Source organism: Pteropus medius, unplaced genomic scaffold (genome assembly GCF_902729225.1).
Source record: "Pteropus medius unplaced genomic scaffold, Ma_sr-lr_union100, whole genome shotgun sequence".
In the NCBI taxonomy this organism is placed as follows: Eukaryota; Metazoa; Chordata; class Mammalia; order Chiroptera; family Pteropodidae; genus Pteropus; species Pteropus medius.
The window spans coordinates 17,778,463-17,801,086 of NW_024349803.1; the positions used below are offsets into that span (position 1 = coordinate 17,778,463).

General features: G+C 48.4%; 1 protein-coding gene across 3 annotated transcripts in view; it reads right to left on the minus strand.

Annotated features, from left to right (window-relative positions):
- CDCP1 (CUB domain containing protein 1) overlaps positions 1-14,484 on the minus strand; it is a 44,576-nt gene extending 30,092 nt beyond the window's left edge. Inside the window, exon 1 of one of the 3 annotated variants that reach the window (XM_039837527.1) lies at positions 14,294-14,480. In XM_039837527.1, the coding sequence (XP_039693461.1) occupies positions 14,294-14,375 (82 nt within the window). In that variant the 5' untranslated portion in view covers positions 14,376-14,480. Of the gene's footprint in view, positions 1-14,293 lie in introns of all 3 variants that reach the window. The other 2 variants (XM_039837525.1, XM_039837529.1) reach the window with 2 other exon arrangements.
- Between the last annotated feature and the right edge of the window lie 8,140 nt (positions 14,485-22,624).

Below are 22,624 nucleotides of genomic sequence, written 5' to 3' on the forward strand. Positions count from 1 at the left end.
CGAGACTTCCTCTAAGCAGAGGCTTAGACTCAGACACACTAGTGTGTTTACAAAGCAAGGTGTGTTTCACCTTTGTGTGTATGGGTGAGGGGGAGGGTTAAAAACATTTAAAAACAGAGAAAGTTGGCACTCATCCTTCTACACTAGTCACAAATAAGCCCTGTAAACCATTTCCCCTCATTTTTATTGTGGGAAAGTAGACATAATACAACCTTTACCATGGTAACCATTTTTAAGTGTGCAATTCGTTGAGTATATTCACATTGTAGTGCAACCTTCACCACCATCCATCTCCAGAGCGTTTCACTTTCCCCATCTGAAACTCTGTCCCCACGAAACAGTGACTCCCATCCCCCTGCCCCAGCCCCGGGCCACCAGCATTCTACTTTCTGCTTCTGTGAATCTGAGGATGGCTCTAGGGACCTCAAGTGAATTCACAGTTTTTGTCATCTTGCGTCTTGCTTATTTCACGGAGCCTGATGTGGGGGTGCTCTGTTTTCAAACCTGGGAATTAACTACTAATCATCGATTTGAATACCAACCAAAAATCGAGCAAAGCCACACAGACTTAAAGTCATGCCTATACATAATAATCGCTTTGCGAGAAGGAGGAGGAATTTTTCTTTAAGCCCACAATGATGTCAATAACTAGAAAACTCAAGAGGCAAACAGTTATGAAAAATAAGCAGGACCGTGTCTCTGAAGAGTGAAAATCTGGTCAGAGCGCCACTTGGCCTGCTGGCCACTAGTCCTCAGAGACCTCAACTTTCTGCCCGTGGCCCCCAGGCTATAGACCGAACAATGGATTCTGGCTTGGGGACAGGCGTGCACAGCAACCTTGAGAAAGAGTCTGCCAAGACTGTCTTCTTTGATGGATAGGAGCGATATAAAATAAAACTTACTTGCTTCACGTAAGCCTCAAGCTGGTTAAATTAAAAATAAGTTTAGTTTAGAAAAGGCTTTTCCAGATACTTCGATCAGCCAATCTCCAAATTTCTGCCTTATTATTCATTGTTCCTCAAAGGATGATTAGAGAGTTAAAGGTTGGGGTAGAAGGGAAATGCTTCATTATTAAAGCTTCCGCCTTTGATTTAGTTCAGCCTACAGCTTTGAAAATCCACTTAGGAGGACATGGCGGGGAGAGGTGCAGGAGGGAAGGTTCTGTTAGGACAGAGACCTGTTTGGGGGGCCATTCGAGTATTGCCCTCCATCGCTCGACCTGATGTAACCCCTCCTGCTTCGTGAGCCCAGTCACATGCGTGGCTGGGCCACCTTGGATTAGCCACCTCATCTCCCTAACCTGCAAGTTTCTCATCTGCGATATCTGGCTAAACACACGATCCGTGTGGGGCTTCTACAAACATCGGAATGAGGCCACATGTGTAAGCGCAGAGAATGGGGCCATCATTAAGGCGGGACAAAGCCCCTGAGCCTCGGAACTCTAGGTAGGTGGAATTCTAAGACCACCCCAGAGACCCACCCCCTTGCGTATTCCCAGCCCCCTGGGTGTGGGAGGGACTCAGAATATGATCGGACATCACTCGCACGGCTAGGTTATGCTGTACGGCCCCACCGACTTTACGCTGGTGGGGCTCACCTAATCAGATGAGTCCTTAAAAGAGACTGAGCTTTTCCTGAAGAACGAGATTCGAAGTGTGAAAGGGATTTGATATCAGTGACAGTCTCTGTAGCTGGTTTTGAAGAAAGATGGAGCGGGCCACAGGGCAAGGAACATGAGCGGCCTCTAAGTGCTAAGAGCAGTCTTGGCTGTGAGCCAGCAAGGAAAGGGGGACCTTGGACTTTTAGCCACAAGGAACTGAATTCTGCTACAACCACGTGAGCTTAGAAGAGGACTCCCGGCTCTAGAGAAGAACGTGGCCTGGCCGACGTCTCAACTTTAGCCTAGTGAGACTGAGTGGGGAACCGAGCCACGCCGTAACTGGACGTGTGACCTACAGAACTGTGAGCTAATTAGTGGGTGTTGTTTTAAGTCACTAAGTTTGTGACAATTTGTCATGCAGCAATAGAAAACTAATATAGAACTTATAACCAGATGGGGTACCAGGCAGGACCTGCTGAGCTGCCCAAGGAAAGGGGTTTGGACAAGTCTAAGGTACTATCTGGGACACCAAGGCTTCCCTTCTCAGCCAAGGTACCATCATGAAAGGGGTTATGCCAAGTGGACAGCTTTTATGGAAATGTACATCAACAAGGATGTCTAAGAACGTTGTATTTATTATAAAACTTTAGTGTCCAGATGCTGGAAGGTGACAGGGAGGGAGGCGGATGAATGCGTCAGGGAGAAGGTGACACTGTGACCAAAAGAGCTTATGACTGGTCATCTCACCTGACCTATGGGCAGCTCAGATGAAAACCAGAAATCAGGGAGAGATCCAGCGTTAGCCTGGCCTCAAAACCCAAAGAGTGTGGAATTGTTAGGCTGTGGAGGGGCCGGTTGAGACGGAAGGCTGGTGGGAGGTGGCACCCAGGAATGACGGCAATAACTTACCAGTCCCCATTTGTCCAGCATCCTCCACCTGCCGGGTACTTTCTAACCATTTCCTTTAGGAAGACTGTTCATATTCACAGCTGAGAAAATGCACAACTGAGATTCAAACCCAGGACCACCTGACTCCAAAGCCCACGCATCTACTGCTACTCCAAGATGTCCACCCTCAAGGTCAGAGGCTGCTGGGCAGCCTGAGCCCAAGTTTTCATCCCAACCCCAGCTAAGGAGGGACGGACGTCAGAGACTTGTTTCAGCATATACCATTCAACGCCACCAACAGTGAGAGAAGTGTGGGTGTTTTTCTTTTAACATCCACTCTGAATGTCTACCGTGCCCTTTGCCCTAGTATAGAGGCTCTTGTGATCCCAGAAAATGTTCCGTAGGTTGGAAGGAGGCTAGTCATTCAAACAAGACTCCTCCTACCGTGAGCCTCTCTGCTGACCTGCAATCTTGCTCCTCGGAGGCCCCCACTCCAGCTCTTTCTCATGAATGACAGAACCTGGGCAACCTCCATAACGACCATGGGCCAGGTCAATAAAGTGATTCTTCTGGCCAACCAGGCAGCCCAGGGTGAAACAGGTCAGCAAAGCAAGGCTGCATAGTCCAGGAAACCTTTGGGGCCAGACATATGCTCTTCTCACTCACTGGGACCAGGACAGCCCCCAGGAGGTCTAATGTCAATGAGGAGGGCCATTATGAAATACATGACATCAGAAGACGGCTCTTATGGAAGGTGTTATGTTAACAAGATCAGCCATTACGGAAGGTGCCACATCAACAAGGAAGGCCATTATAGAAGGTATTATTCAACAAGGACAATCATTAAGAAAGTGTTATGGTCATGAGGATGGCTGTTACGCAAGGTATTGTCATGGAAAGTGTTAAATCAACAAGAACGGACATTATGGGTGTTTGCCCGTCATGGATAAAGTTATATCAACAAGGATGGTCATGATGGAAGGTGTTACATACACTAGATGGCCATTATTGGCACCTGGACAGTGCCAGTGTTGGGACTAGCTAGCCATCTTAACATAATTATGCCAGAAATTCAGGGAGGTGAAAAACTAAGCTGAGGGACCAAGAACGTTGAGATGGGGGTTTTGAGAAGCCTGATCCCAAAGCACATTGTTTTGGCAGTCGGAAGAAAAAAAGCAGATGGTTATTCCTGAGGGAGAGACTGTGGTTCAGAGCACTTCCCTTTTCATGAACCACATTCTTCCCTCACAGGAGGAGTTGGTCCCAACTGCTACGTGCTATTGTCAAGGAAAGAAGAGAAAGATGGAACGGTCCTCAGCTAGAAAATCCACATAATGAGGCATTTCATCCTCATCCAACTACATTCTGCTTTGCCCTTATAGCTAGCTGGTTTCCAGTCACAGATCAAACACTGAAGGATTCCTCTCAATTACATTTTCCCAACGGGTAGATCACTTAGTCAACTGGTCTTTTCAGAAAAGATGGGAGAATGCTTTTAAAATATCAAAACACTGTGGGGTTGTTGGTTATGCATGACAGAGCCACACTTCTGCTCAGGGCCCATTTCAGGGCTATGATGAAAGACACCATAGACCTTAGACACCAGGAGAACATCTCGTCCTCCTCCTCCTCTTTTCCTGTCGACAAAAGCTATTCTCCATCCCCAGGATTTATTGCAATTCTCATTCATAGATCTTGTGCTGCCCTTATCACACCGAACAGTGTCTCAAACGCAAATGCTTTAAAGATCCAGGCAGGAACTATAAATGAGAAAAGCTGACAGAGTGAGGAAGATCTTTGTTGAATCAGAGGGTGCATGCTCTACTATATACTTTGTTTTCAAAACACATCAAACAGGATTGGACCGAGGCCCCCAGGCTACCCATATGTAGCTCCTGATTTACATGTTGAATTTTTTCTGGATAGCAAGCCCCTGGAGAGAGAAGGACGAGGGGTGTCTACCTCTGTATGTCCACCCTCTAGCACAGGAAGCCTCTGAAATCTGTGAAATCGATGGAATGTTACCAAAAGGCCTAGGACTGGGCTAGATCTTTTCAAGACAGTCTAGGCAAAAATGAAATTCTCTAGGCCTGCTCAGTGCTAGGCCATAAAAGTGGATAGGGGCTTAAAAATGCAGCAAGCTGTTCTTCAAGAACAGTTGCTCCAAGTGCAGAAGGCAGCTTTGGTCCTTAATTTTTTTGAGTCCTAGTAACTTAGTACTTCTACTCCATCCCCTTCCTTATAACCAAATTCTTGCAGAAAGCAACTGCAGAATTTTTTAAAGACAGGATCTACATTCAAGAAATTCGTTTTTTTTTTTTTTAACACAACAAAACTATTGACTGCTATACTCATAACAAGATTTGAATTTTTTTTTTTAATTCGAAACTATTTTTAAGCCAAAACTGTGGTCATAAAAGGCAAATCAGTGGTTGCCAGGGGCCAAGGGGGCAGAGATTGACTGCAAAGGGGTCTGGAAGGACTTTGCGGGGTGATGGAAATGGTATGCCATGCATCTGACAGGACTCATCACGTAGTGCTCTTGAGGTTGGTGCAATCTTATGGTATGTACATCATCCCTCAATAAAGCTGAAAAATATATTTTACATTTAGATAAAAAATACATGAAGCACAAAGTAAAAAAAATGAGACGGCCAGTGAAAAATCTTTGTCTTATCTTGAATCCAGTGTTGTTGCCAGAGCAACCACCGATACCAGTTTCTTATATGTCCTTCCACAGTAATCTATGAATATGTCAGTGTAACCTATATGCCACCCCTATTTTATTTTATTTCACTTTGCCAAAAGATAGCACGCCATACTCACTATTGTGAACCCTGTGCTTTCCTCTCCATAATATATCTTGGGGATCACTCACATCAGTACACTGAAAAGCATCGCATTTTTTAAAATGGCTGCATAGCGTCCCACTGTTTGGATACACCATAATTTATTTACCCAGGCTTCTAACCTTTGGGTTGTTCCTAGTCTCCAGCTATCTGGGCAGGGAGCAGAAGATGCTTATCTAGAGTTTCAAAGTGTCAGTGGGACACACCTTCCCCGGTGTCCCAGGTTCCTGGCTGGGACCTAGATTGTATTCTTACGAAGGCAGAGACCAAGGAGGCCGAAAGATGTTATTTCAAGGGTTCAGTTGGGTTGTGGGGGGCTTCTGCAGGGTGGCCCCAGCACTGTCTACAATTTGAAAAATGTCTTCTGTGTTCTGACCCATTGAGAACTTGCTCCCGACAGATTTAGCCCAAGGCTGAGGCACCTGATTGTCAGCAACTTCCAGGCTAGTTGGGCAACCCTCCTCCACCTCTCAGCGGGGATTAAAGGCAGGGGCCCTGCCAGGCTTCTAGAGAGATCCGGCTCTGGTTTCACAGCCTGGCACATTCCAGCCTCGTATCAGTTTTTGACACCTGCTCACAAAAAGAGCTGTAATCCTCGGAAGTCCACTGAAGCGTTTTATTCCTTCATCACGTGTGCTTGGGCATGACATGTAAGTTACATAAAACTGGTCAGGTCAGTTCCTTGGCTAACAGGAATTGTGTGTGTGTGCATATGTGTGTAGGAGCTCACGTGCAAATAATTTATTATTATTATTTTTTATTTTTCGATTACAATTGACATATAATATTATATTAGTTTCAGGTGTACAACACTCATGTACAACACAGACTTGCAAACAATTTTTAAAAGCCTGTTCTAGAGTCACCGAGAAATGTCCTTGCAGTTTTCAGTCCAGCGGCTACAGCTGTAGGAATGTCCCCTCCAGATGTCCTCGTAAGTGCCCAGAGCCGACTGCACTGGGGTAATAACTGAAGTTCAGTGTGTAGTAGCAGAAACCTGAAAACATCCTACCAGCTCCCAAGAGTGCCCTGGTCACACAGACTCTGACCTGGCAAATTGGTCGTGTTGAAAATCTCAACGTTCTTCTCAAAGAGGCAAAGTCATGACAACTCCCATTAACTGGGGAGTCTGTTCTGGGTCTGAACGGTGCTGAGTGACTTACAGATTTTATTTCATTCAGCCCTCCAGCCCCCACCAGGTGTTGCCACTCGTATTTTGTAGCAAAGGACACGGAGTCTTAGGGAGGCCAAATGACTTGCCCACGTCACTACTTAAGTGCTGAGTCAGAATATGAACCAAGCTTTGCCCAACCCCAAAGCTTGTCTGGATGAGGTCGTTTCCAAAAAGCCAGAGGGTAACCGTGAGCCCATCGTGGTCTCCGGTTCTAGCCCTTCATTTCTCTGCCCCTCCCCCTCCCCCAGTTTCCGGTCAGGAATTAGTCCTTTGGGACGTGCGATTGGAGAAAATGAGAAACGCTGTGGTGAGCAGAACCCAGAAGCCAACAGTGAGTGAGAGACGCCGGGTCTGTGCCTCTGAGATGCTCCAAGGCCCAACTCCAGTGAGACCTGTCAGCATAGCAATCAGCGGTGAGGACAGCCCGTCACCACTGGCAGTGTCCCAGGCTGCCCAGGGCCTCCAGCACAGCACAGACTTGCAGCAGGAGCAGCAGCATGGTATAAGCCCTCCCTCTGTGCTCTGGCTCATGGCCGCTCCGTGGCTGGTGAGCCACCGGCACAGGAGTCAAGTGTCCGTCTGGGTCCAGGAGATGCCTTGAGCCTTTCCAACTTAGCCCTTCATCTCATCGCCTCTGCATCTTCTGTGATGTCCTGGGGCCTCTCACCAAATGTTTCTGAGTTGTTCTCAGATTAAACATCCTTTTAGCCAAACATCCGTGTTTGAAATAGCACGATGTTCCTGCCACCGGATCATTAATGGAAGACGAGGTATCTGTTTGGGTGGACCCAGCACGTGCCTGGACAGACGCTATCCTAGCCCAGCTCCCAGCCAGACCACACGTCGTCAAGTGTTGCAGAAGCCTCCTCGCCGTTCCAGGCGTTGTGCGACATCGCACATGGCCAGTGGGCAGACATAAGAACAAAGATGACAGCCTGATTGACACTCCAAGGAGTCTTTGGAGGTAGAAAGTTGAAACTCTTCTTTCTGGAGTTAGTCTTCTGTTGTTCCAGACAAAGGCAGCAGACTCAAACCTCATACATTTTTGCACAAATTTCACATTTGACCCAGAATGCTTTGACCTTCTGTCCTTGAAGGTAGGGAGTATTTGCACTTCATTTAGAACGTAAAGATATACCATCTGTGCTCATGGAACAATTTTGTTTTTTCAGGACATTTCCAAATTTATTATTTAAAGATGCTCATGCTCTGAAGCTAGGCATTTAATGGCCTCGTAGTCACATTACTCAGTTGCATTTCCTTCTGGCATGGTGGACGGCAGGTCCGGGGAGACAGCCCCTCCCTGGAGAGGTCAGCCCAACAAAGCTTTCCATTGGTGTCCTTGCCTTGGGCTCCATTCAGGACAGAACTGATAATGTGCAAGTTATTTTTTAAGTGCAGTAATTGAAGGAAGAACTTTCAATTTCACAAGTTTCTGAAGTGAAATGTCTATAAAGCAAAGTCTGATCTCGTGTTGTTCTATCCCTGTCTAGCACTGCTATTAAGAGAAAACGAAACCAAACTAAACCAACAGAGTTAGGGTACTGGGAAGCAACGTGGCTATGACGGGAGAACACGCAAGACGATACGAAGTCCTTGTCACGATCATTTGTGCTGCCAACAAACCGCCCTTCACACAGGAGACCTCTAGAGAGCCACATTTCCGGCCCCATCCTAGAGCCACACTCTACAGAGGCCGGAAACGTCCAGCGCAACTACCTTCCAGTCTTTCTTCCTAAGCTCACGTGAGCTGTAGACAGCAAGACAGCAAGATAACATGACTGCAATCACGCTGTGCGCGCACGCGCACACACACAGAGAACTTCACACCTGCTTTGCTCACTGTTCCACAAGCTGTTCTCCACTGTTTCCTGGTTATTCCCTTGAAAGCTGCCGGAAGTGGGGCTGCATTCCTGCAAACCCACCCACCCCTCCGTCCGCTCCTTCCTGGACACAGGTCTAAAGGGACCCGCAGAGATTTAAGGGCATGTTCTGCGCAATGACGACCCTAGGTTGTGGGGAGAGGCAGAGAACCTGGACCACTGGGATGGTCTCTTCCAACCCTCTGCGGGGAAACAGGGGGCTGTGGGACCATCTGACAACCCACACTGTCTTTTTTTTTTTTTGGACTTTCCAGTTCTCCCAGTCCACACATGCTGTCACTGGGACTGCGCGCACCTCTTCCTCCCTTCTGATTTGCACCAGCTCTGGAGCCAGAAGACCCGGGCTGGAGAATTCCTGCTTGCTCTCTTCTAAGAGCACGACTTGAAGAAGTCGTCTAACCCCTGTAAGCCCGTGCCTTCTCCTAGAAAGACTTGGCATGAGGGGTGAGCATTCGTTTGTTCCACAGATATCTATTACGCGCCCTCTATGCGCCAACACGATTCCTCATGGGGGTTGGACTTGAATCTGCCTGAGCTGTTCTGCCAGCTCAGGGGTCCCCAGGAGGTCCCCAAATCAGCTTTGACTTAAATCAGCTCAGAAAACATCCGTGCTAGAGTTTCCTCTGCATAGTCCAAGCCCCGACATTCGAGATTGGAAAACTGAGGCCCAGAGGGGCCAGGCGGCTTTTCCCAAGTCATCACGCTAACTGCTGACAAGACCTGGAGTTAGAACCAGGTGTCCTGACTCTCAAGCCTGGTGCTCTTACCACTCCGCCCTCTGCCTTGCCAACAGGACGATGCCAACTTCTTCCAGGGCTCACACCTGGGTTACATGTGAGTCTCCTTTCTGGTTGCATGGGGCCAAGCCACAGAGTTCTAGCCAACAGAAAAGCAGCAGAAGTGTTGTGATCAACTCCCATTCTTGGACCATAGAAACCTCCCATGCGAGACCCCTCGTGTTCTTATTTCTCCTATTGATTTTCTTCTATCAGAGACTTATGGGCATATTCTATGCAGTGAAGACCCCAGGTTCTGGGGTGAGGCAAGAGATGAACACAAAATGAATGGATGTGGATGAACACGGAAGCCACATGTTGAAGATGGTGGAGCCAGAAAGAGGAAGAAGGCTGAGAACCCAGATCCCTGCTTGGAGGAGATCCCGTCTGGGGTCTTATATGTGCGAGAAACAAACATCTATTGCTTTTGAGCCATCATACACATTTGGGTTTGTGTGTCACAGCAGCTCAAAGTGTGTCACACCTTAACTATGAGACTCATCAGTGTAAAATGTCAGTAGGAACTCATCACTTATCAATGTAAACATGAGAAGCTACCAGAGCCCACGCCCGTCTTCCGTCTTCTTGATACATAGTGCTCGTGACATCCCGATTACTTAACGAAAAGCAAACATTTGAAAGGAAATTCAAAACGTTTCCCTCCCCTAAAGCTTATGGTTAGTTTCAACCGGAAAGAATAAAGGACGCAGTGATCTGCAGTGTGGGCTGGTGGTTAAGAGCCTGCGCTCCGAAAACGACACTGCCCGGATTCGCAGAGAGCACCGCCACCTAGCAGCTGTGACCTCGGGCAAGTTGCTTCTCTTCTGCTACTCACTTTCCTCTGTTTGTTCTTTGGAACTGTCTTCACGAACCCTTTGACCCAGTAATTCTTCCCCCAAGAATCTCACCTGCATCAAAACTTGTCCCCATACCCAACGAGGCCACCTGCTAAGAAGGTCACCGAGGCTCTGTTTATAGTAACGAAAGACTGAACACAGCCCACCAATGAGGGGCTGCTTCAACGTAACCAGGTGTCCCCACAACGAAGAATATTACGCAGCTGTCGAAAACAATGGGGCAGCTCCCTATGCTCTGGTATGGAGCGAGCACCAAGATGGATTGCTACCTGAAAAAAATCAAGAGTCTGCGAGACACGTCCTGTACTGTACGCTATAGTTATGCTCCTGCTCGTGTAAAGGAGGGAGGTACGTATGTTTATAAACATCTATATGCATAGAATAGCTCAGGAACGACGCATAAAAACACCATGGCTGCCTCTGGGATGGAGTTTGAAGGGGACACAGTTTTTCCCATACACCGTTTCGTGTTATTTGAATTTTTGTTACCACGTACAGGTAATTCTTTTTCTAGACACGGTTTTTAAAGAGTCCGAAAATTAAAAAACACATACACTTTCCTAGAAACAAATGTGAACACAGCACTCGGTAAGTGCTGATTATTTTTAAATGAAAGAAAATGTCTGGAGTGCCGACACTGCCTCTGAGACTAGCAAATACTGTCTTCTGCAGAGCCGCACTTCGCACAGGGGCACAGCACACGCGCTGGCGTCACAGTCCCTGGGCTGCCATCTCGGCTCTACTACATACCAGCAGGGCAACCCACGGCAACTCGCTTCACCTCCCTGCGCCTCTCTGCACTCGGAGGTTACTAAGTGGACTCGCTTAAGGATGGAGAGCTGAAGGATCACCAGCTCTACTCCAGGTCGCCTCCTCAATTTACATTTTCTCAGGAGAAAACAACTTAGTCTTTATAACTCGAACATCGTAGAATTTATGTCTCATCCACCAAAGTTATTTTTAGCTAATGTCTATTTAGGGAACATGGATATTTACATCTTTATATCCGACATAACGTTTTATGCAAGATGATTGAAGAAAGTTGCGACTTACATTGCAAATATAATAGGTAGGGTGTCAGGATCAAGCAGTCACCGAAGGGGGATGCAGTAAGTTATCATACACACTCCCCGCTCCCCCCTTCCCCTGTCCAAACCCAGGTCAGCACTGCTGGGCAAAATCGCAGGTGAGGCTTGCTATAAGCCGAGGGACTCGGTTGCACTGCTGAGCACTGCTGGACTCTGAGTACCATCTAGCTGGGATGCTCCTAAGATTCTGGAAAATCTAACACTGTTCAGAGCCCACTTGTTGAACTAGAGGGAGGAAAATGCTTCTTCCACAGACGCTAGGGGAACAAGAGCAGTGACAGCCCGGAAGAGTGTGGAGAACACACTGCCAGCCCGAATGTGCCCTGGGACGACAGGACAAGCTCTCCACAGGGTGGCCTGGAAATACGGACCCAGTGCTCCAACAGGGGCTGCACTCTTCAGCCCAGCAATTCTGTTTCCAGAATTTTACCTGGACAAAACAGTCAAGAATGTGCAGAACAACAAAGCCACGAAAACACATTCTCAGATACACCCAAATGGGATAATCCAGCTTATCCTATTTTACGACCTTGACACCAAGGCAACGTCATTTCACGTCATTATAAAACCTGTGCTACATAATTTTTAATGTCTTTTACCTGAACAGACTTATCAAAATTGATACAGTCCCCTATTGTTGGACATGTTCTATTTTTAGTAGAAAAAAATGGAAAGCAAACTAATTGTCCAACAACTGGGGACTGGTTAAAGCTATATGGCGGATGGTCCCATTTTTGGTATTAAACACACACACACACACACACACACACACAAAGATTGTGCACCAAAGTGACCAAAGTTTGGGTTGCTCACAGATGATTTTTTCCATTTTGGTTATATTTATTGCCGTTTTTTTCTACTACGAGAACTATATATTACTTAAAACATTTTAATTATTGTTTTCGACTTCCTACCCCCACAGTGAAGTCTGGGAGAACCCCTAAAAGAGTGTGTGTGTGTGGGGGGGCAGAGTACAGTCATCACAGACGAAATGGCAGCATCTGAGGTGAACCCTCTGACTCCGAGTCACGTACACCCATGGGAGAGTGGGGGAGGGAGGGACTCATCAGTCCTGCCAGTTACACATTCCAGCAGCTCCTCATTTGAATGCGAAGAATGACGAACACACACTCAGGGTGAGCAAACACATCATTTGATATCTGCTCACATTTCTGGCAAGAAATAATGGCGGCAAGAATGGGGTCACTGACCCAGACTCTGGCATCTGGGTGGTTCTTGGAAAGCCATTAGGCTGAGGTTTTGCCAAGGCTGTGATTCCAACGTAACCAGTCCTTCACTCTTGGAAGCGGGGCAGCCAGTGAGAACACCAAACTCACACGAATACCCTACCCCGAGACGCAGACTTTCCTTTCCTCGCCAGCTCTGCAGTGAGACCAACTTCATGTTCTCTCGGCCGGGGTTCTCTCTGGCTTTCTCCACCCTGTCAGGACCGACTCCAGGAACTTCTCAAAGGCCGGCACTGGTTAGACCAACCCCAGGACTCCAGGCCAAGCAGATGCACTAGGCAAATGCTCCAACTACAAAGGCATCCTTCTCAGCTGGGTCTGGCCACATGACCTCACAGGGCCAGCTCCTGAGACCAGGGAAAGGATTTAAGAACGGGAAATGGGAAAGTTTCTAGCCCTCCTAGTATTAACACACCAAACCATGAGATGCGGCTTCCGCAGTCGAGAACTTCCTGGAAGGAAGCGACTCCGTTGGAGCTACTGGAAACCAAATGGCAGCCTCTCCAAGGCCACAGGGAGAAATCAGATGCGTGGCAGAAGCCAGTGCAGGACAGGCTGTTACTTTCATCAGTCATAACACCTTGACTGACACCATATTCTCAGTTCTCAGTTCTTATCACACACGACCAGAAACATCTCCAACAATTCCCAGAGTTTTAATACAGCTCCCAAGGACGTGGACACACATTTTCCTCACACACCTATTCATACACATTTTCACGTGCTAAATTACTCTTTATTCTTAAATCGATTTTCTTCTTCAAAGGATACCTTGAAAACTCAGTCTTAAAATATGCACACAATATTTTAAATGCGGCCTTAAAATGCTGTATCTACTGCGCAGCACTAAGTCACCTGATGCTGTCGGAGAAGGAAACCAGGAAGCTTTCCTGTCTCGGATTTATAACGATGGCAGCTACCGTGACGCCCAAGTTCGCCTGTTTTATTCCTGAAATTAGTTTACCCCAGTTTACAAACGCCCCCTTAGCTGCAGCAAAGGGTAATAATCAAGGACTCAAACCGCTTCCCGGAAAAGCTCTTTACTAAATGCAAAACGTGTACTGGTCTCAGGAAAGGCCTCGACTCAAGTTCTGACAAGAAACCAGGTTATTCTAATACTCCCAGAGCCCCGCAGGGCCACCTCCTCGCAGGCAGAGGCAGCTGGGAGGTGGCGGTCCCTCCCCCAACCGGAACGACTCGATATTCAGACGCCTCTCGGGACGGCCTCGCTCTGCGGACCCCCTTCTGCCCTCTGCCATCGAAGTTCGCTGCACTCAGCAGCGACGGGCGGGGCAATGGGGGTTGGGGGGTCTCCGTGGCCTTCCACCTGTTCTATTAACGCCCCTGAACTTGGGCGGAGCGACAGTGGAGCGGGCAGACAGGGTAAAGGGTGACCCGGTCCGATATCCGGGCGCCAATCCACTGCTTGCACCTTCTCTCTGGCCCAGGCGAGGAGGCGGAGGGTGGGCCAGAGGGGAAAGTCCACCCCTCGCCCCCTACACACAAGCGCCCTGCCTGCCCAGGAGCCCGCGGAAATCCAGGTAAAGCTCCCCAGCGCGCGGCGCGCCACCTCGGGCAGGTCCCGGGGCTCGGCTTCCGCGCGCTCTTCTTCCCTCCTTCTCGATCGGCGCGGGGCTCGTCCCCCTCGACCGCGGGCCTCCCGGGTCCGCGACGCCCCCGCGTGCCTGGGTCTGCGCCCAGGGCGAGGTCGTCGGCATCCAGGAGGGCACGGCCACCGCGCCCGACGCGGCGCGCCCGGGGGCCGGGGCGATTCCGGCGTCCCCGCGCCCTCCGTGCATCCCTAGTGCTCTGCCCTCGCCCCAAGTCTGCACCCTCCGGCGCTGGCGCCCCTCCAGCCCTCCCCGCCCGGCGCTGGCTGGCCCGCCATCTCGTCCACTCCGCGCCGTGCGCGCTTTCAGCCCCGCACTCACCAGCTCCGCGCGGCAGGCGCGCCGCGCCCAGCAGGAGGACCCCCAGCAGTGCGCGCGTGACCCCGCAGTTCAGGCCGGCCATGGCTCCGGGGCGCCTCGGCCTCTGCGGGGAAAGCGACCGTGGCCCGTGGTTCGGAGCGGCGGCCTCGGGCGCCCAAGCCTGGCACCCGCTGCGCTGCGCTCCACCCCGGCTCGCTCACCTGCGTGCGGGCGGGTCGTCCCGGGCTCCGCCCTGCGCCACCGGAGCTCGAGCTGGCCGGACCTGTCCCCTCCCCTTTCACCTACTCCGCTTCCTGCTTCAGCACCCGCCTCTGCCGCCCCGGATGCTGGGCGCCACCTTCCCGGGCTTGGTGTTCCCTCTCAAGTCTGAGAGCGGTCAGGTCTTTTCGTCTGAAGGCGTGAAGGTCGCGGTTAGCGGGAGCCGGTCTGTCTTCCCTTCGCTGTCCAAAAGAAGAAGAAGAAGGCCACTGTGCTTCCCATTTTGCACGAGAGTAGTCGTGGTTCACCCAAGCTCTGGCTCCGTGCTCTGAGCTCTCTCCTCTGCTACCTGACCTGGGCTGAGGCTCCCTAGACTTTAAAATCTGTGCCACCGCTGCTCTTTACAGGACTGCGAGCCTGCAGCCCACTCCAGGCACTTCACCTGCGGTATCCCTAAGGCTCCCAGCGACCCTTCCACGTTACAGACCAAACAGCCTTGCTGAGTTATGCGACCTGCCCGAGGTTCTCGGACAGTGAGTAATTTCCAGGCAGGGTTTGACAGCACAGGAAGGATTTTCCACAAATGGAATTGCGTTGTTAAATTTACGAAGAACGAACGAATGAGTGAGTGAGTGAATGCATGAGGATGGAAAGAACCAAGAGATGAAACCTCAACAGGTGCTCAAGGGCCCCTTTCTTGCACTGTGAGTGGGATATTACTGGCCGTATGGGAAGGAGGCATTCAAGCCAATCGTTGGCGGGTAAAAATATCAATGGCGCACGCAGCTCCTTTCCCTCCTCCCAGCTGCTGGTGTGCCTCCCGTGTTTGGTTTCTGTGGGTTCACCTGCCATTCTGAAGGCCACACACCAAGTCCAGCGTCACAGGGCCACAGGGAGAAGTGGTGAGACTCTCAGCTGGCAGACCACTGTTCTACCAAGATGATTCAGTGGAGCCTCTGAGGCTACCTGTGCCTGGGAGCAGCCGGAGGCTGGGCCAGGGTCACCCAGAACAAGCTGGGAGGGGCTGGGACAGGAACCAGAGCAGGTGCAAGAGCATCGGTCTACAGTCCACCCCCAACCTCTGTTTAATTCCTGGGGAAACTCAGCCTCTCCCCACTGCCCCTACTCTCAAAATCATGTTTTAGGAACTTGATCTCCTTCCCTCTCTGCATCTTCAATGATGAGAATAAAGCAAACTCAGCAAACTCTGTCTGCAGGGAGCCCACAGTCTGTGAGGGAGGCAAAGATGTCCAGACTGGGGACATGACCCCACCCAGCCTCTACCTATGCGAGCTGAGGGGACCTCAGAGTGTATCTTCTAGCCCACTGTCCTCCTCAGGCAGATAGGTCAGGAAACTGAGTCCTAGAGAGAAGGAAAAGAATGAGAGAAGTAGGGAGGCTCTTGACTTTCCCCTACAGAATCGAGGGCAAATTCAGCAAGAGAAAGAAATCTGGAGAAAAATCTACATCCTTTCAAAATGTTTATTCCGACCAGGAGAGCGAAAGCAGATTTTGTCTCTTTTTCTAACTCTAAGCAGCATCTATCCCCGGCAGCTTTTCCTAGCATCCATAACACTATCGTTTCCTACACGTAATAATAATAATGATAATAATAATAATTAATGATAATAATAGTGACTGTTGAATTGAAAATATTAGAAATACTGTTTGACAAGTTTAAACCTAAGGAACGAGTTATTCTGTTTCTCCAAATTTTGCTTAACTGGCCTCCCTGGGAGAGTGAAATTAACTTTCTGTAAATGATATGACAGTGACTGATTCTCAGGTGCGAAGCATTAGTGATGGTCCCAGACAATGGCGGCAAAGAGAAAGAGGTGAGAAAAGTCGAGAGGCAGCTCAGCATCCTTTACACGACAACCCAACTGCACAGTTGAAGTCAGGAGGTCTTAGCTCCTGGAGCTAAGGTGTGGAAATGGTTTGTCTTTACAAATGTGGCTGAATGGAAGGAGTCAAGTTTCAAAGATTATGTCTGAACCGGAAAACATCCAGGCAGCTAAAGTCTGTTGCCAGAGAAAAATGACAGATGGAAGGGTGAGTTTTAAAAGACTGTTCCATCTAAGTTGACCCCTGCAGAAACACCCTAAAAGCTACAAAACAGGGAGTAAAAGAAAAAAAGAGGCCTAAGCCTACAAAGATGGGGAGAACAGAGAAAAGACAACAGCAAAATCCTCTTGGAAGCTGGAAAGCAGATGCATGAGTGGTAACTGCCTTAGGAGCCTGGAGACAGCAAAACCTTAAGCCAGCAGTGGGGAAAACAGAGAAAGGGCATGATTTTTCAGTGGAATTCTCTAAAAAGTGAAACTAAACAAGAAAACAACTCAAGATGACAGCACAAGGTATTCTGAAATGGGAGGGGGAGGGAGAGGCTAGAACGAAGAAGCCGGGGAGAAAGCTTAAGAAGTATATCAGGTTCCTGGAGACTGTCCTCCGTTCCTTGTGGCTGGGCCGCTGTCCCCTCCTTCACCCCAACAGAAGTCTGAAATGTTTTCTAGAGGATTTAAAACCGAGGGGTCTGGGCTGAGGAGTGACGGGCATAGCTGAAGGCCTAGGAAAAATTCTGAAAAATAGGTAGATAAAGGGAACATATTCATTCTGAATGCTGAGCTCCCCAGCCCCCTGGCCTCAACTTGTCTCCCAGAATGTGACAGAGAGGATTTTACCATCGTCCTGGAGATGGAAAGAGTCTTCTTCTGGGGAATCTGACCAGCTCAAGAGGAAAGACTTAAAGATACAGACATTAATCCCCATCAACAGGCTGACCGGATCCCTGCCATGAGGCTCCCAGTTGATAAGTCAGCTTTTTAATCTCTTGCTTTTAAATATGACCAAACAATCAGGATTTCAAGACATCTGAGCAAAGCTTCTAACACGATAGAGTCAGAATCAACCAACTAACCAAACAAACAAAAAAGCAATGAGGAAAAAGACTACATAAGAAGAAATCAAACCAGTTATTAACTTCCTTAGATAGCAGACAACACTGTATCTATAAAGCAAGAAAAGGGTGTTATAAAAAATGAATATGTAAGGAATCACAAGAGTTCATTAAAAAAGAGGAAATTTTTTTTTAAATGATAGTAAAAAAAATGGTAGTTAAAAAAATTGAAGTGTTGTAATATCTCTCATAAAGTAAAGCAAAAAAGACAAAGCAATTAAAAACAGGAGAGAAAAGTTAAGGACATTGGAAGTTCAGTTCAGAAGATTCAATATCTGAATAATGGGTTTCCTAGAAAGAGAGCAAATGAAACAAAAGACATGATCAATGATATAATTCAGGAAATTCCCCGGGCCTGAATGGCATGAGTTTCCACATTTAAAGTCTCATAGATTGTCAGCACAGTGGATAAAATAGACTCACATTAAGGCACATCATGGTGAAATTTCAGACACCTATGAACAAATAGAGGGTTCTATATCTTCCAGAGGCAAGAAATGGGTCTCATGCAAAGGCACAAAAACCAATATGGCTTTGGATTTCTCAACAGCAACACTGGAAGCGGGAAGACAATGAAGCAATTCAAAATTCTGGAGGAAAACAGCTTCCATCTTAGAATTCTATACCCAGCCAATCTACCAATCAAGTGGTAAGGTAGAAAAGGGCATTTTTAGACATCTAAGAACAAAAGTGAGAAAATAAAAAGTATAGAAAATCCCAAAGTCTCATATATCCTTTCTCAGGAAAATACCAGAGTGCGTGCTTCATTAAAATAAGAAATGCATGAAACACAGAGAGAACTGGATACAGGTTTGTGGGGCCAAACTTAACCGCTTTAAAGAAAAGAATACAGAGTTACAAATAGAAAAGTGAAAAACTATTATTTAGAGTGAAGAAAGAAATTACAATATATTACAGACTTGAAAAAATTGAAAAATATCACAAATGTCACAAAATCCAGAAAAATACCATCGTATATCTACTATTCACTTACCGATACAGCTCTTATAAATTCATTTCTTCAAGTCATTTCACCTCATTGATGTACGTGCTATTTCTTCTGGAACTGCCAACTTCATCACGAGAAGACGCATCACATAAGTCGAGATGCAATCTTGATTTATTTAGATGCATAAAACATGTGAATCCACACACAGTAACACTCACTGTTCATAGAAATACTGCGTTGTGCCCAGCAAATGCAGCAATTCTTATAATTCTATTTGCATGATCCCTATTAAATATAAAAAACGAAACAGTATGATGCATTCATAGTTTTACATGCCTCATTACCATTTATTTCTGACAGAAAAAAAAAACCCTTCATTTTTTTGATAAGACATAATGAGAACTGAATGTTCTGCTTAAAATTTTAGTTTTCATAATTGGAAGAATTTCCCACAGACTAGCTTCTGGTTCTGTCCAGGTCAAACCCGATTCCTCCTCTTTCACTATCCACGTACTTCTGGTGTTGGGCACTGTACGACAGGCTCGAAATCTGATACCACCTCTGGCCTTGCTCCATCTGGTGACCTTTCCTGGTGAGTCTGCCCAGTGGGTTGGGAGGAGTATTCACGGAAGCCACTACTACAATGTGAGGGCAAGCAATGACTTAACTGCACACGAAAGTGACCGTGAATCACATAACTATCCCACTGAACTCCAATTAAAGGCATCTCCAGTTCAACTTCCTTGCAATCAGATCCTAAAATGCCCACAGCCACTCAGTGCTGCGTTGCATCAGCGGTAGTGTGATGGACGGGAGGTGGGGTAGGAGAACTACTTTTTGTGCAGTTGAAATATGTACCTTTGCAAATTTTACAAGAAACATATGACCAAGCGATCGCATGCCCTTGGAAGGGGCTGCATGGTGACATTTGGACTTTCTTAGCTTCATGTTTATCTGCCTTTGGACACAGGAAGCACAAGGTCCAGCCCAAGGGAGAAGCAAGAAACTCCCAGGGTGACATGTACCCATCTTCGAGCGCCCGGAGTCCAGACTGAGTCAGGTTGTAAAGGATGTGGCCAAGGATGGCGGGGGTCCTTCTCGAGTGAACAGACGGACAGAGTAAAATCAAATGGAGCTGTTACTTTTATTGATGAGATCTTCAAATAATAATGGTGTCTGGCCGAGATGCTCACACCCCACACCTCAGCATTCCTGTGCTCTTCAGATGCGCCCGAGCCACATCCAACTGAGCAATCAGAGACAAAGAGCCTGCACTGTGGAGTGACATGCCGGTCCTGGACACCTACCAGGATTTTTATGTAGGAGAGAAATAAACTTCGCTTATCGAAGCTTCTGTGATTTGGGCTTCCAGTCACTTGTAACTGAACCTCATCCTGAGACAAGCATAGGAGATTTTTCTGGTCCTATGGCATATTAAAGGGACAGCAGACTCAACTGCTTCACTGCAGATAGGAACTTGACCTATGTGGGTAAGGTGGAATGGCTCAGCCATTCTGCAGTCAGATGTCCTGGATTCAAATACAGATTCTGCAACTTACCAGCGTGGGCAGCTCCTTTCATGTCCATGTGCCTCAGTTTCCTCATCCATAGACCGTGACTGTGAGAGGGCATCCTTCACAGGGTGTTGTAAAGATTAAAGAGATAACACAGGTAACGCAGTTAGCACACAGTAAATGCACAGTAAAGTGGGCTGAGATTGCCTTTGCCAAGGGGGTTGGCACGAGAGGAGTGGGTATCCACTTGGATACAGGAGGTGGAAGCCATGAGGGTGGAGGATAGAAGTCTGGAGACAAACTTCTTCGTGATCCCGTTCAAGCGCGAAAGTATCAGCTCCTCAAGGCAGGAAGTTGTTACTCAACTTGATGCTGCTGGGGCTGAAAACGGTGCTCGGTACACAGTCCGTGCTATGCACCACTGAATGAACGAATGGATTCATGAGCCAATGAACGCATGGATTGCCCTGTTCACCCGGCCAGCTGAGCCTGGGGAGCACCTTCATTTTAAAAAGGGGTGGGACCCCTGGCTTCCAGAATGAGGCCATTGTGAACCATGCCAGGTGTCTGGCAGCCATCCTGGCCTCGTGGCCTGGCCTGTATCCAGTGGGCCAGGACTTCATCTGGTTTGAATGAAGGGTGGGAGGAACAGCTGTGTGAATCAGGCAGCTTCGCTGAGACTTTGCTTTCCAGGCGATTAAGCAAGTTAACAAAGTGGAGATTCTTCCAGCGCACGGACAGGCCTTACCGTCACTGCGGTGCCAGCTGCTAACCGAGGGAGCCAAGCAAATAGGATTAGGAAACCCCGTGGACGGTTTGGGCAGAGGACCCTTTGTGAGCCTGGAGGTGGAGGAGTTTGCTGTGCTCTGGGGCTGACGTCGGTGTTCCTGGGGATAATTTACTTTGCCAAGTACTTTGCCCCAGGGGTTTCCATGTGGTGCAATTTCAGTCCTCAGATGAGTAAGACGGACAAGGAAAATCCTTGAGGAGCAGCTAGTCATGTTGCCACAGGTGGGGACCGAGTGAGCTCGGTTCTGCATGGCACAGGAACTCGCCGGCAGGTCACGAACGCCTTCTGTGGTCACTCCAAAGTTACCCGGAGCCCAGGGACCCACTCTTCATCACCTCCCCAAATTGTGCCACCTGGGAGGGCAAGGTAAAATGCCATGGGGGCAAAAGAGAGTAAAAGTGGAGGTGGAGACAGAGATTTCTACGCCCTTCTTAAGTTCGTGTAAGTCACTTGCCCGCAGGGCGAAGAAAGCCAGACACATCCCTTCCTCCGAGAACACCACCCTCGGATGTGACCCATCCCCACGTCAGGCGCCTGCCTGCCGGCCTTGCTTCTTTCTTTTCTATGTTTTCACTTGGAGTTTGGAGGAGAACAGTCTTAATAATGCTTTCAGGGACTTTCTCCCTCCAGGAGAGGGAATCGACTCACGTAGTCATTGAGCTGGAGGCCTTGGAGCTTATCTGGCTGTCGCCTCCTGCTGGACTGAGTCTCAGAGAGTGAGGGGCGTGACCCAGGTAAGTCACGCAGCAAGTGACCTTTACAGGAGAAGCCAGGTGCCCATCCAGGAGCCCATGAGCTCCCCTTCCTAAAAACTCCTGGTCCAGCTCTGCCAGCTCATCGGGCTGGCCGGCCACCTGCCATTCAGCCCTTCCCAGCTTGGCGTCCATCCCCACTGCTCTGCTGAAACTTTTCTCCCCAGAATTGCCGAAGTCTCTACCTTCAGTCACACCAGGTCTGGTGACAGGAAGACGGCTTCGGAAAAAGAAGGATGGGAGAAGGGTTGTGGGCTAAGGCTCAGAGAAGAGACGTCCCCCCTGCCTAGTCCAGGACTGGTTCAGGAGCTGCTGGGAGGGGCCACTACTGGGTTATCAGGCCCATCAGATGTCGCGGGGGCAGCTGGGACCAGCAAAGACAAGGTTAAGCAAGCAACATCCAAGCCATCTGTCACTGCTTGTGCCTGGAGTGCTCTCCCATCCCACAGTCACCTAATGGTTGCAGAATCTAATCCACATTCTCAGGCGGCTCAGTCAAATGCACTCTTGTGGGGAGACTTCTCCGCTCTGTCCCGTGCACACGTGGGCTCTGTCCCTCCTTAGCCTGTGGCTCTTGCAGCGTGGGATGCGCATGCTTGCTTTGCGGGCCTGGGCAGTGCACGAGCTACGTAAGTCAGGGACAGCAGAGAAACCGAGTCTGGCCTCATCTCCTTTGTCACCGTGGTTTAGTGTCTTAGGTAAAAGTTTAAACGTACACAAAAATAGAGAAAATAGGATTATGAAACCGCACGGACCCATCATTTAGCCTCAACTTGTGCCCAATACACTTTTGTTATTTGAAACAAATCTCAGACTTCATTTCATATCATGTCATCCATAGTACATTTCAGTGTGTATCTTCAAAAGATCAGGAGTCTTTTTTTTTTATTGGGGTTAAATATACATAACAAAAATCCATCATTTCAACCATTTTCAAGTGTGTCGTTCTGTGACGTTGAGCGCATTCACGTCTCTAGAACTCTCTTCATCTTCCCAAACTGAAACTCAGTCCCCATTAAGCGACTCTTCACTCCCCACTCCCCAATTCTGCCTCCCCCTAGCCCCTATTTGAGGTTCCTCATATATATGGGATCCTACCACATTCGTCTTTTGTGACTGGCTTGTTCCACTTAGCATGTCTTCAGGGTTCAACCATGTTGTAGTCTGTGTCA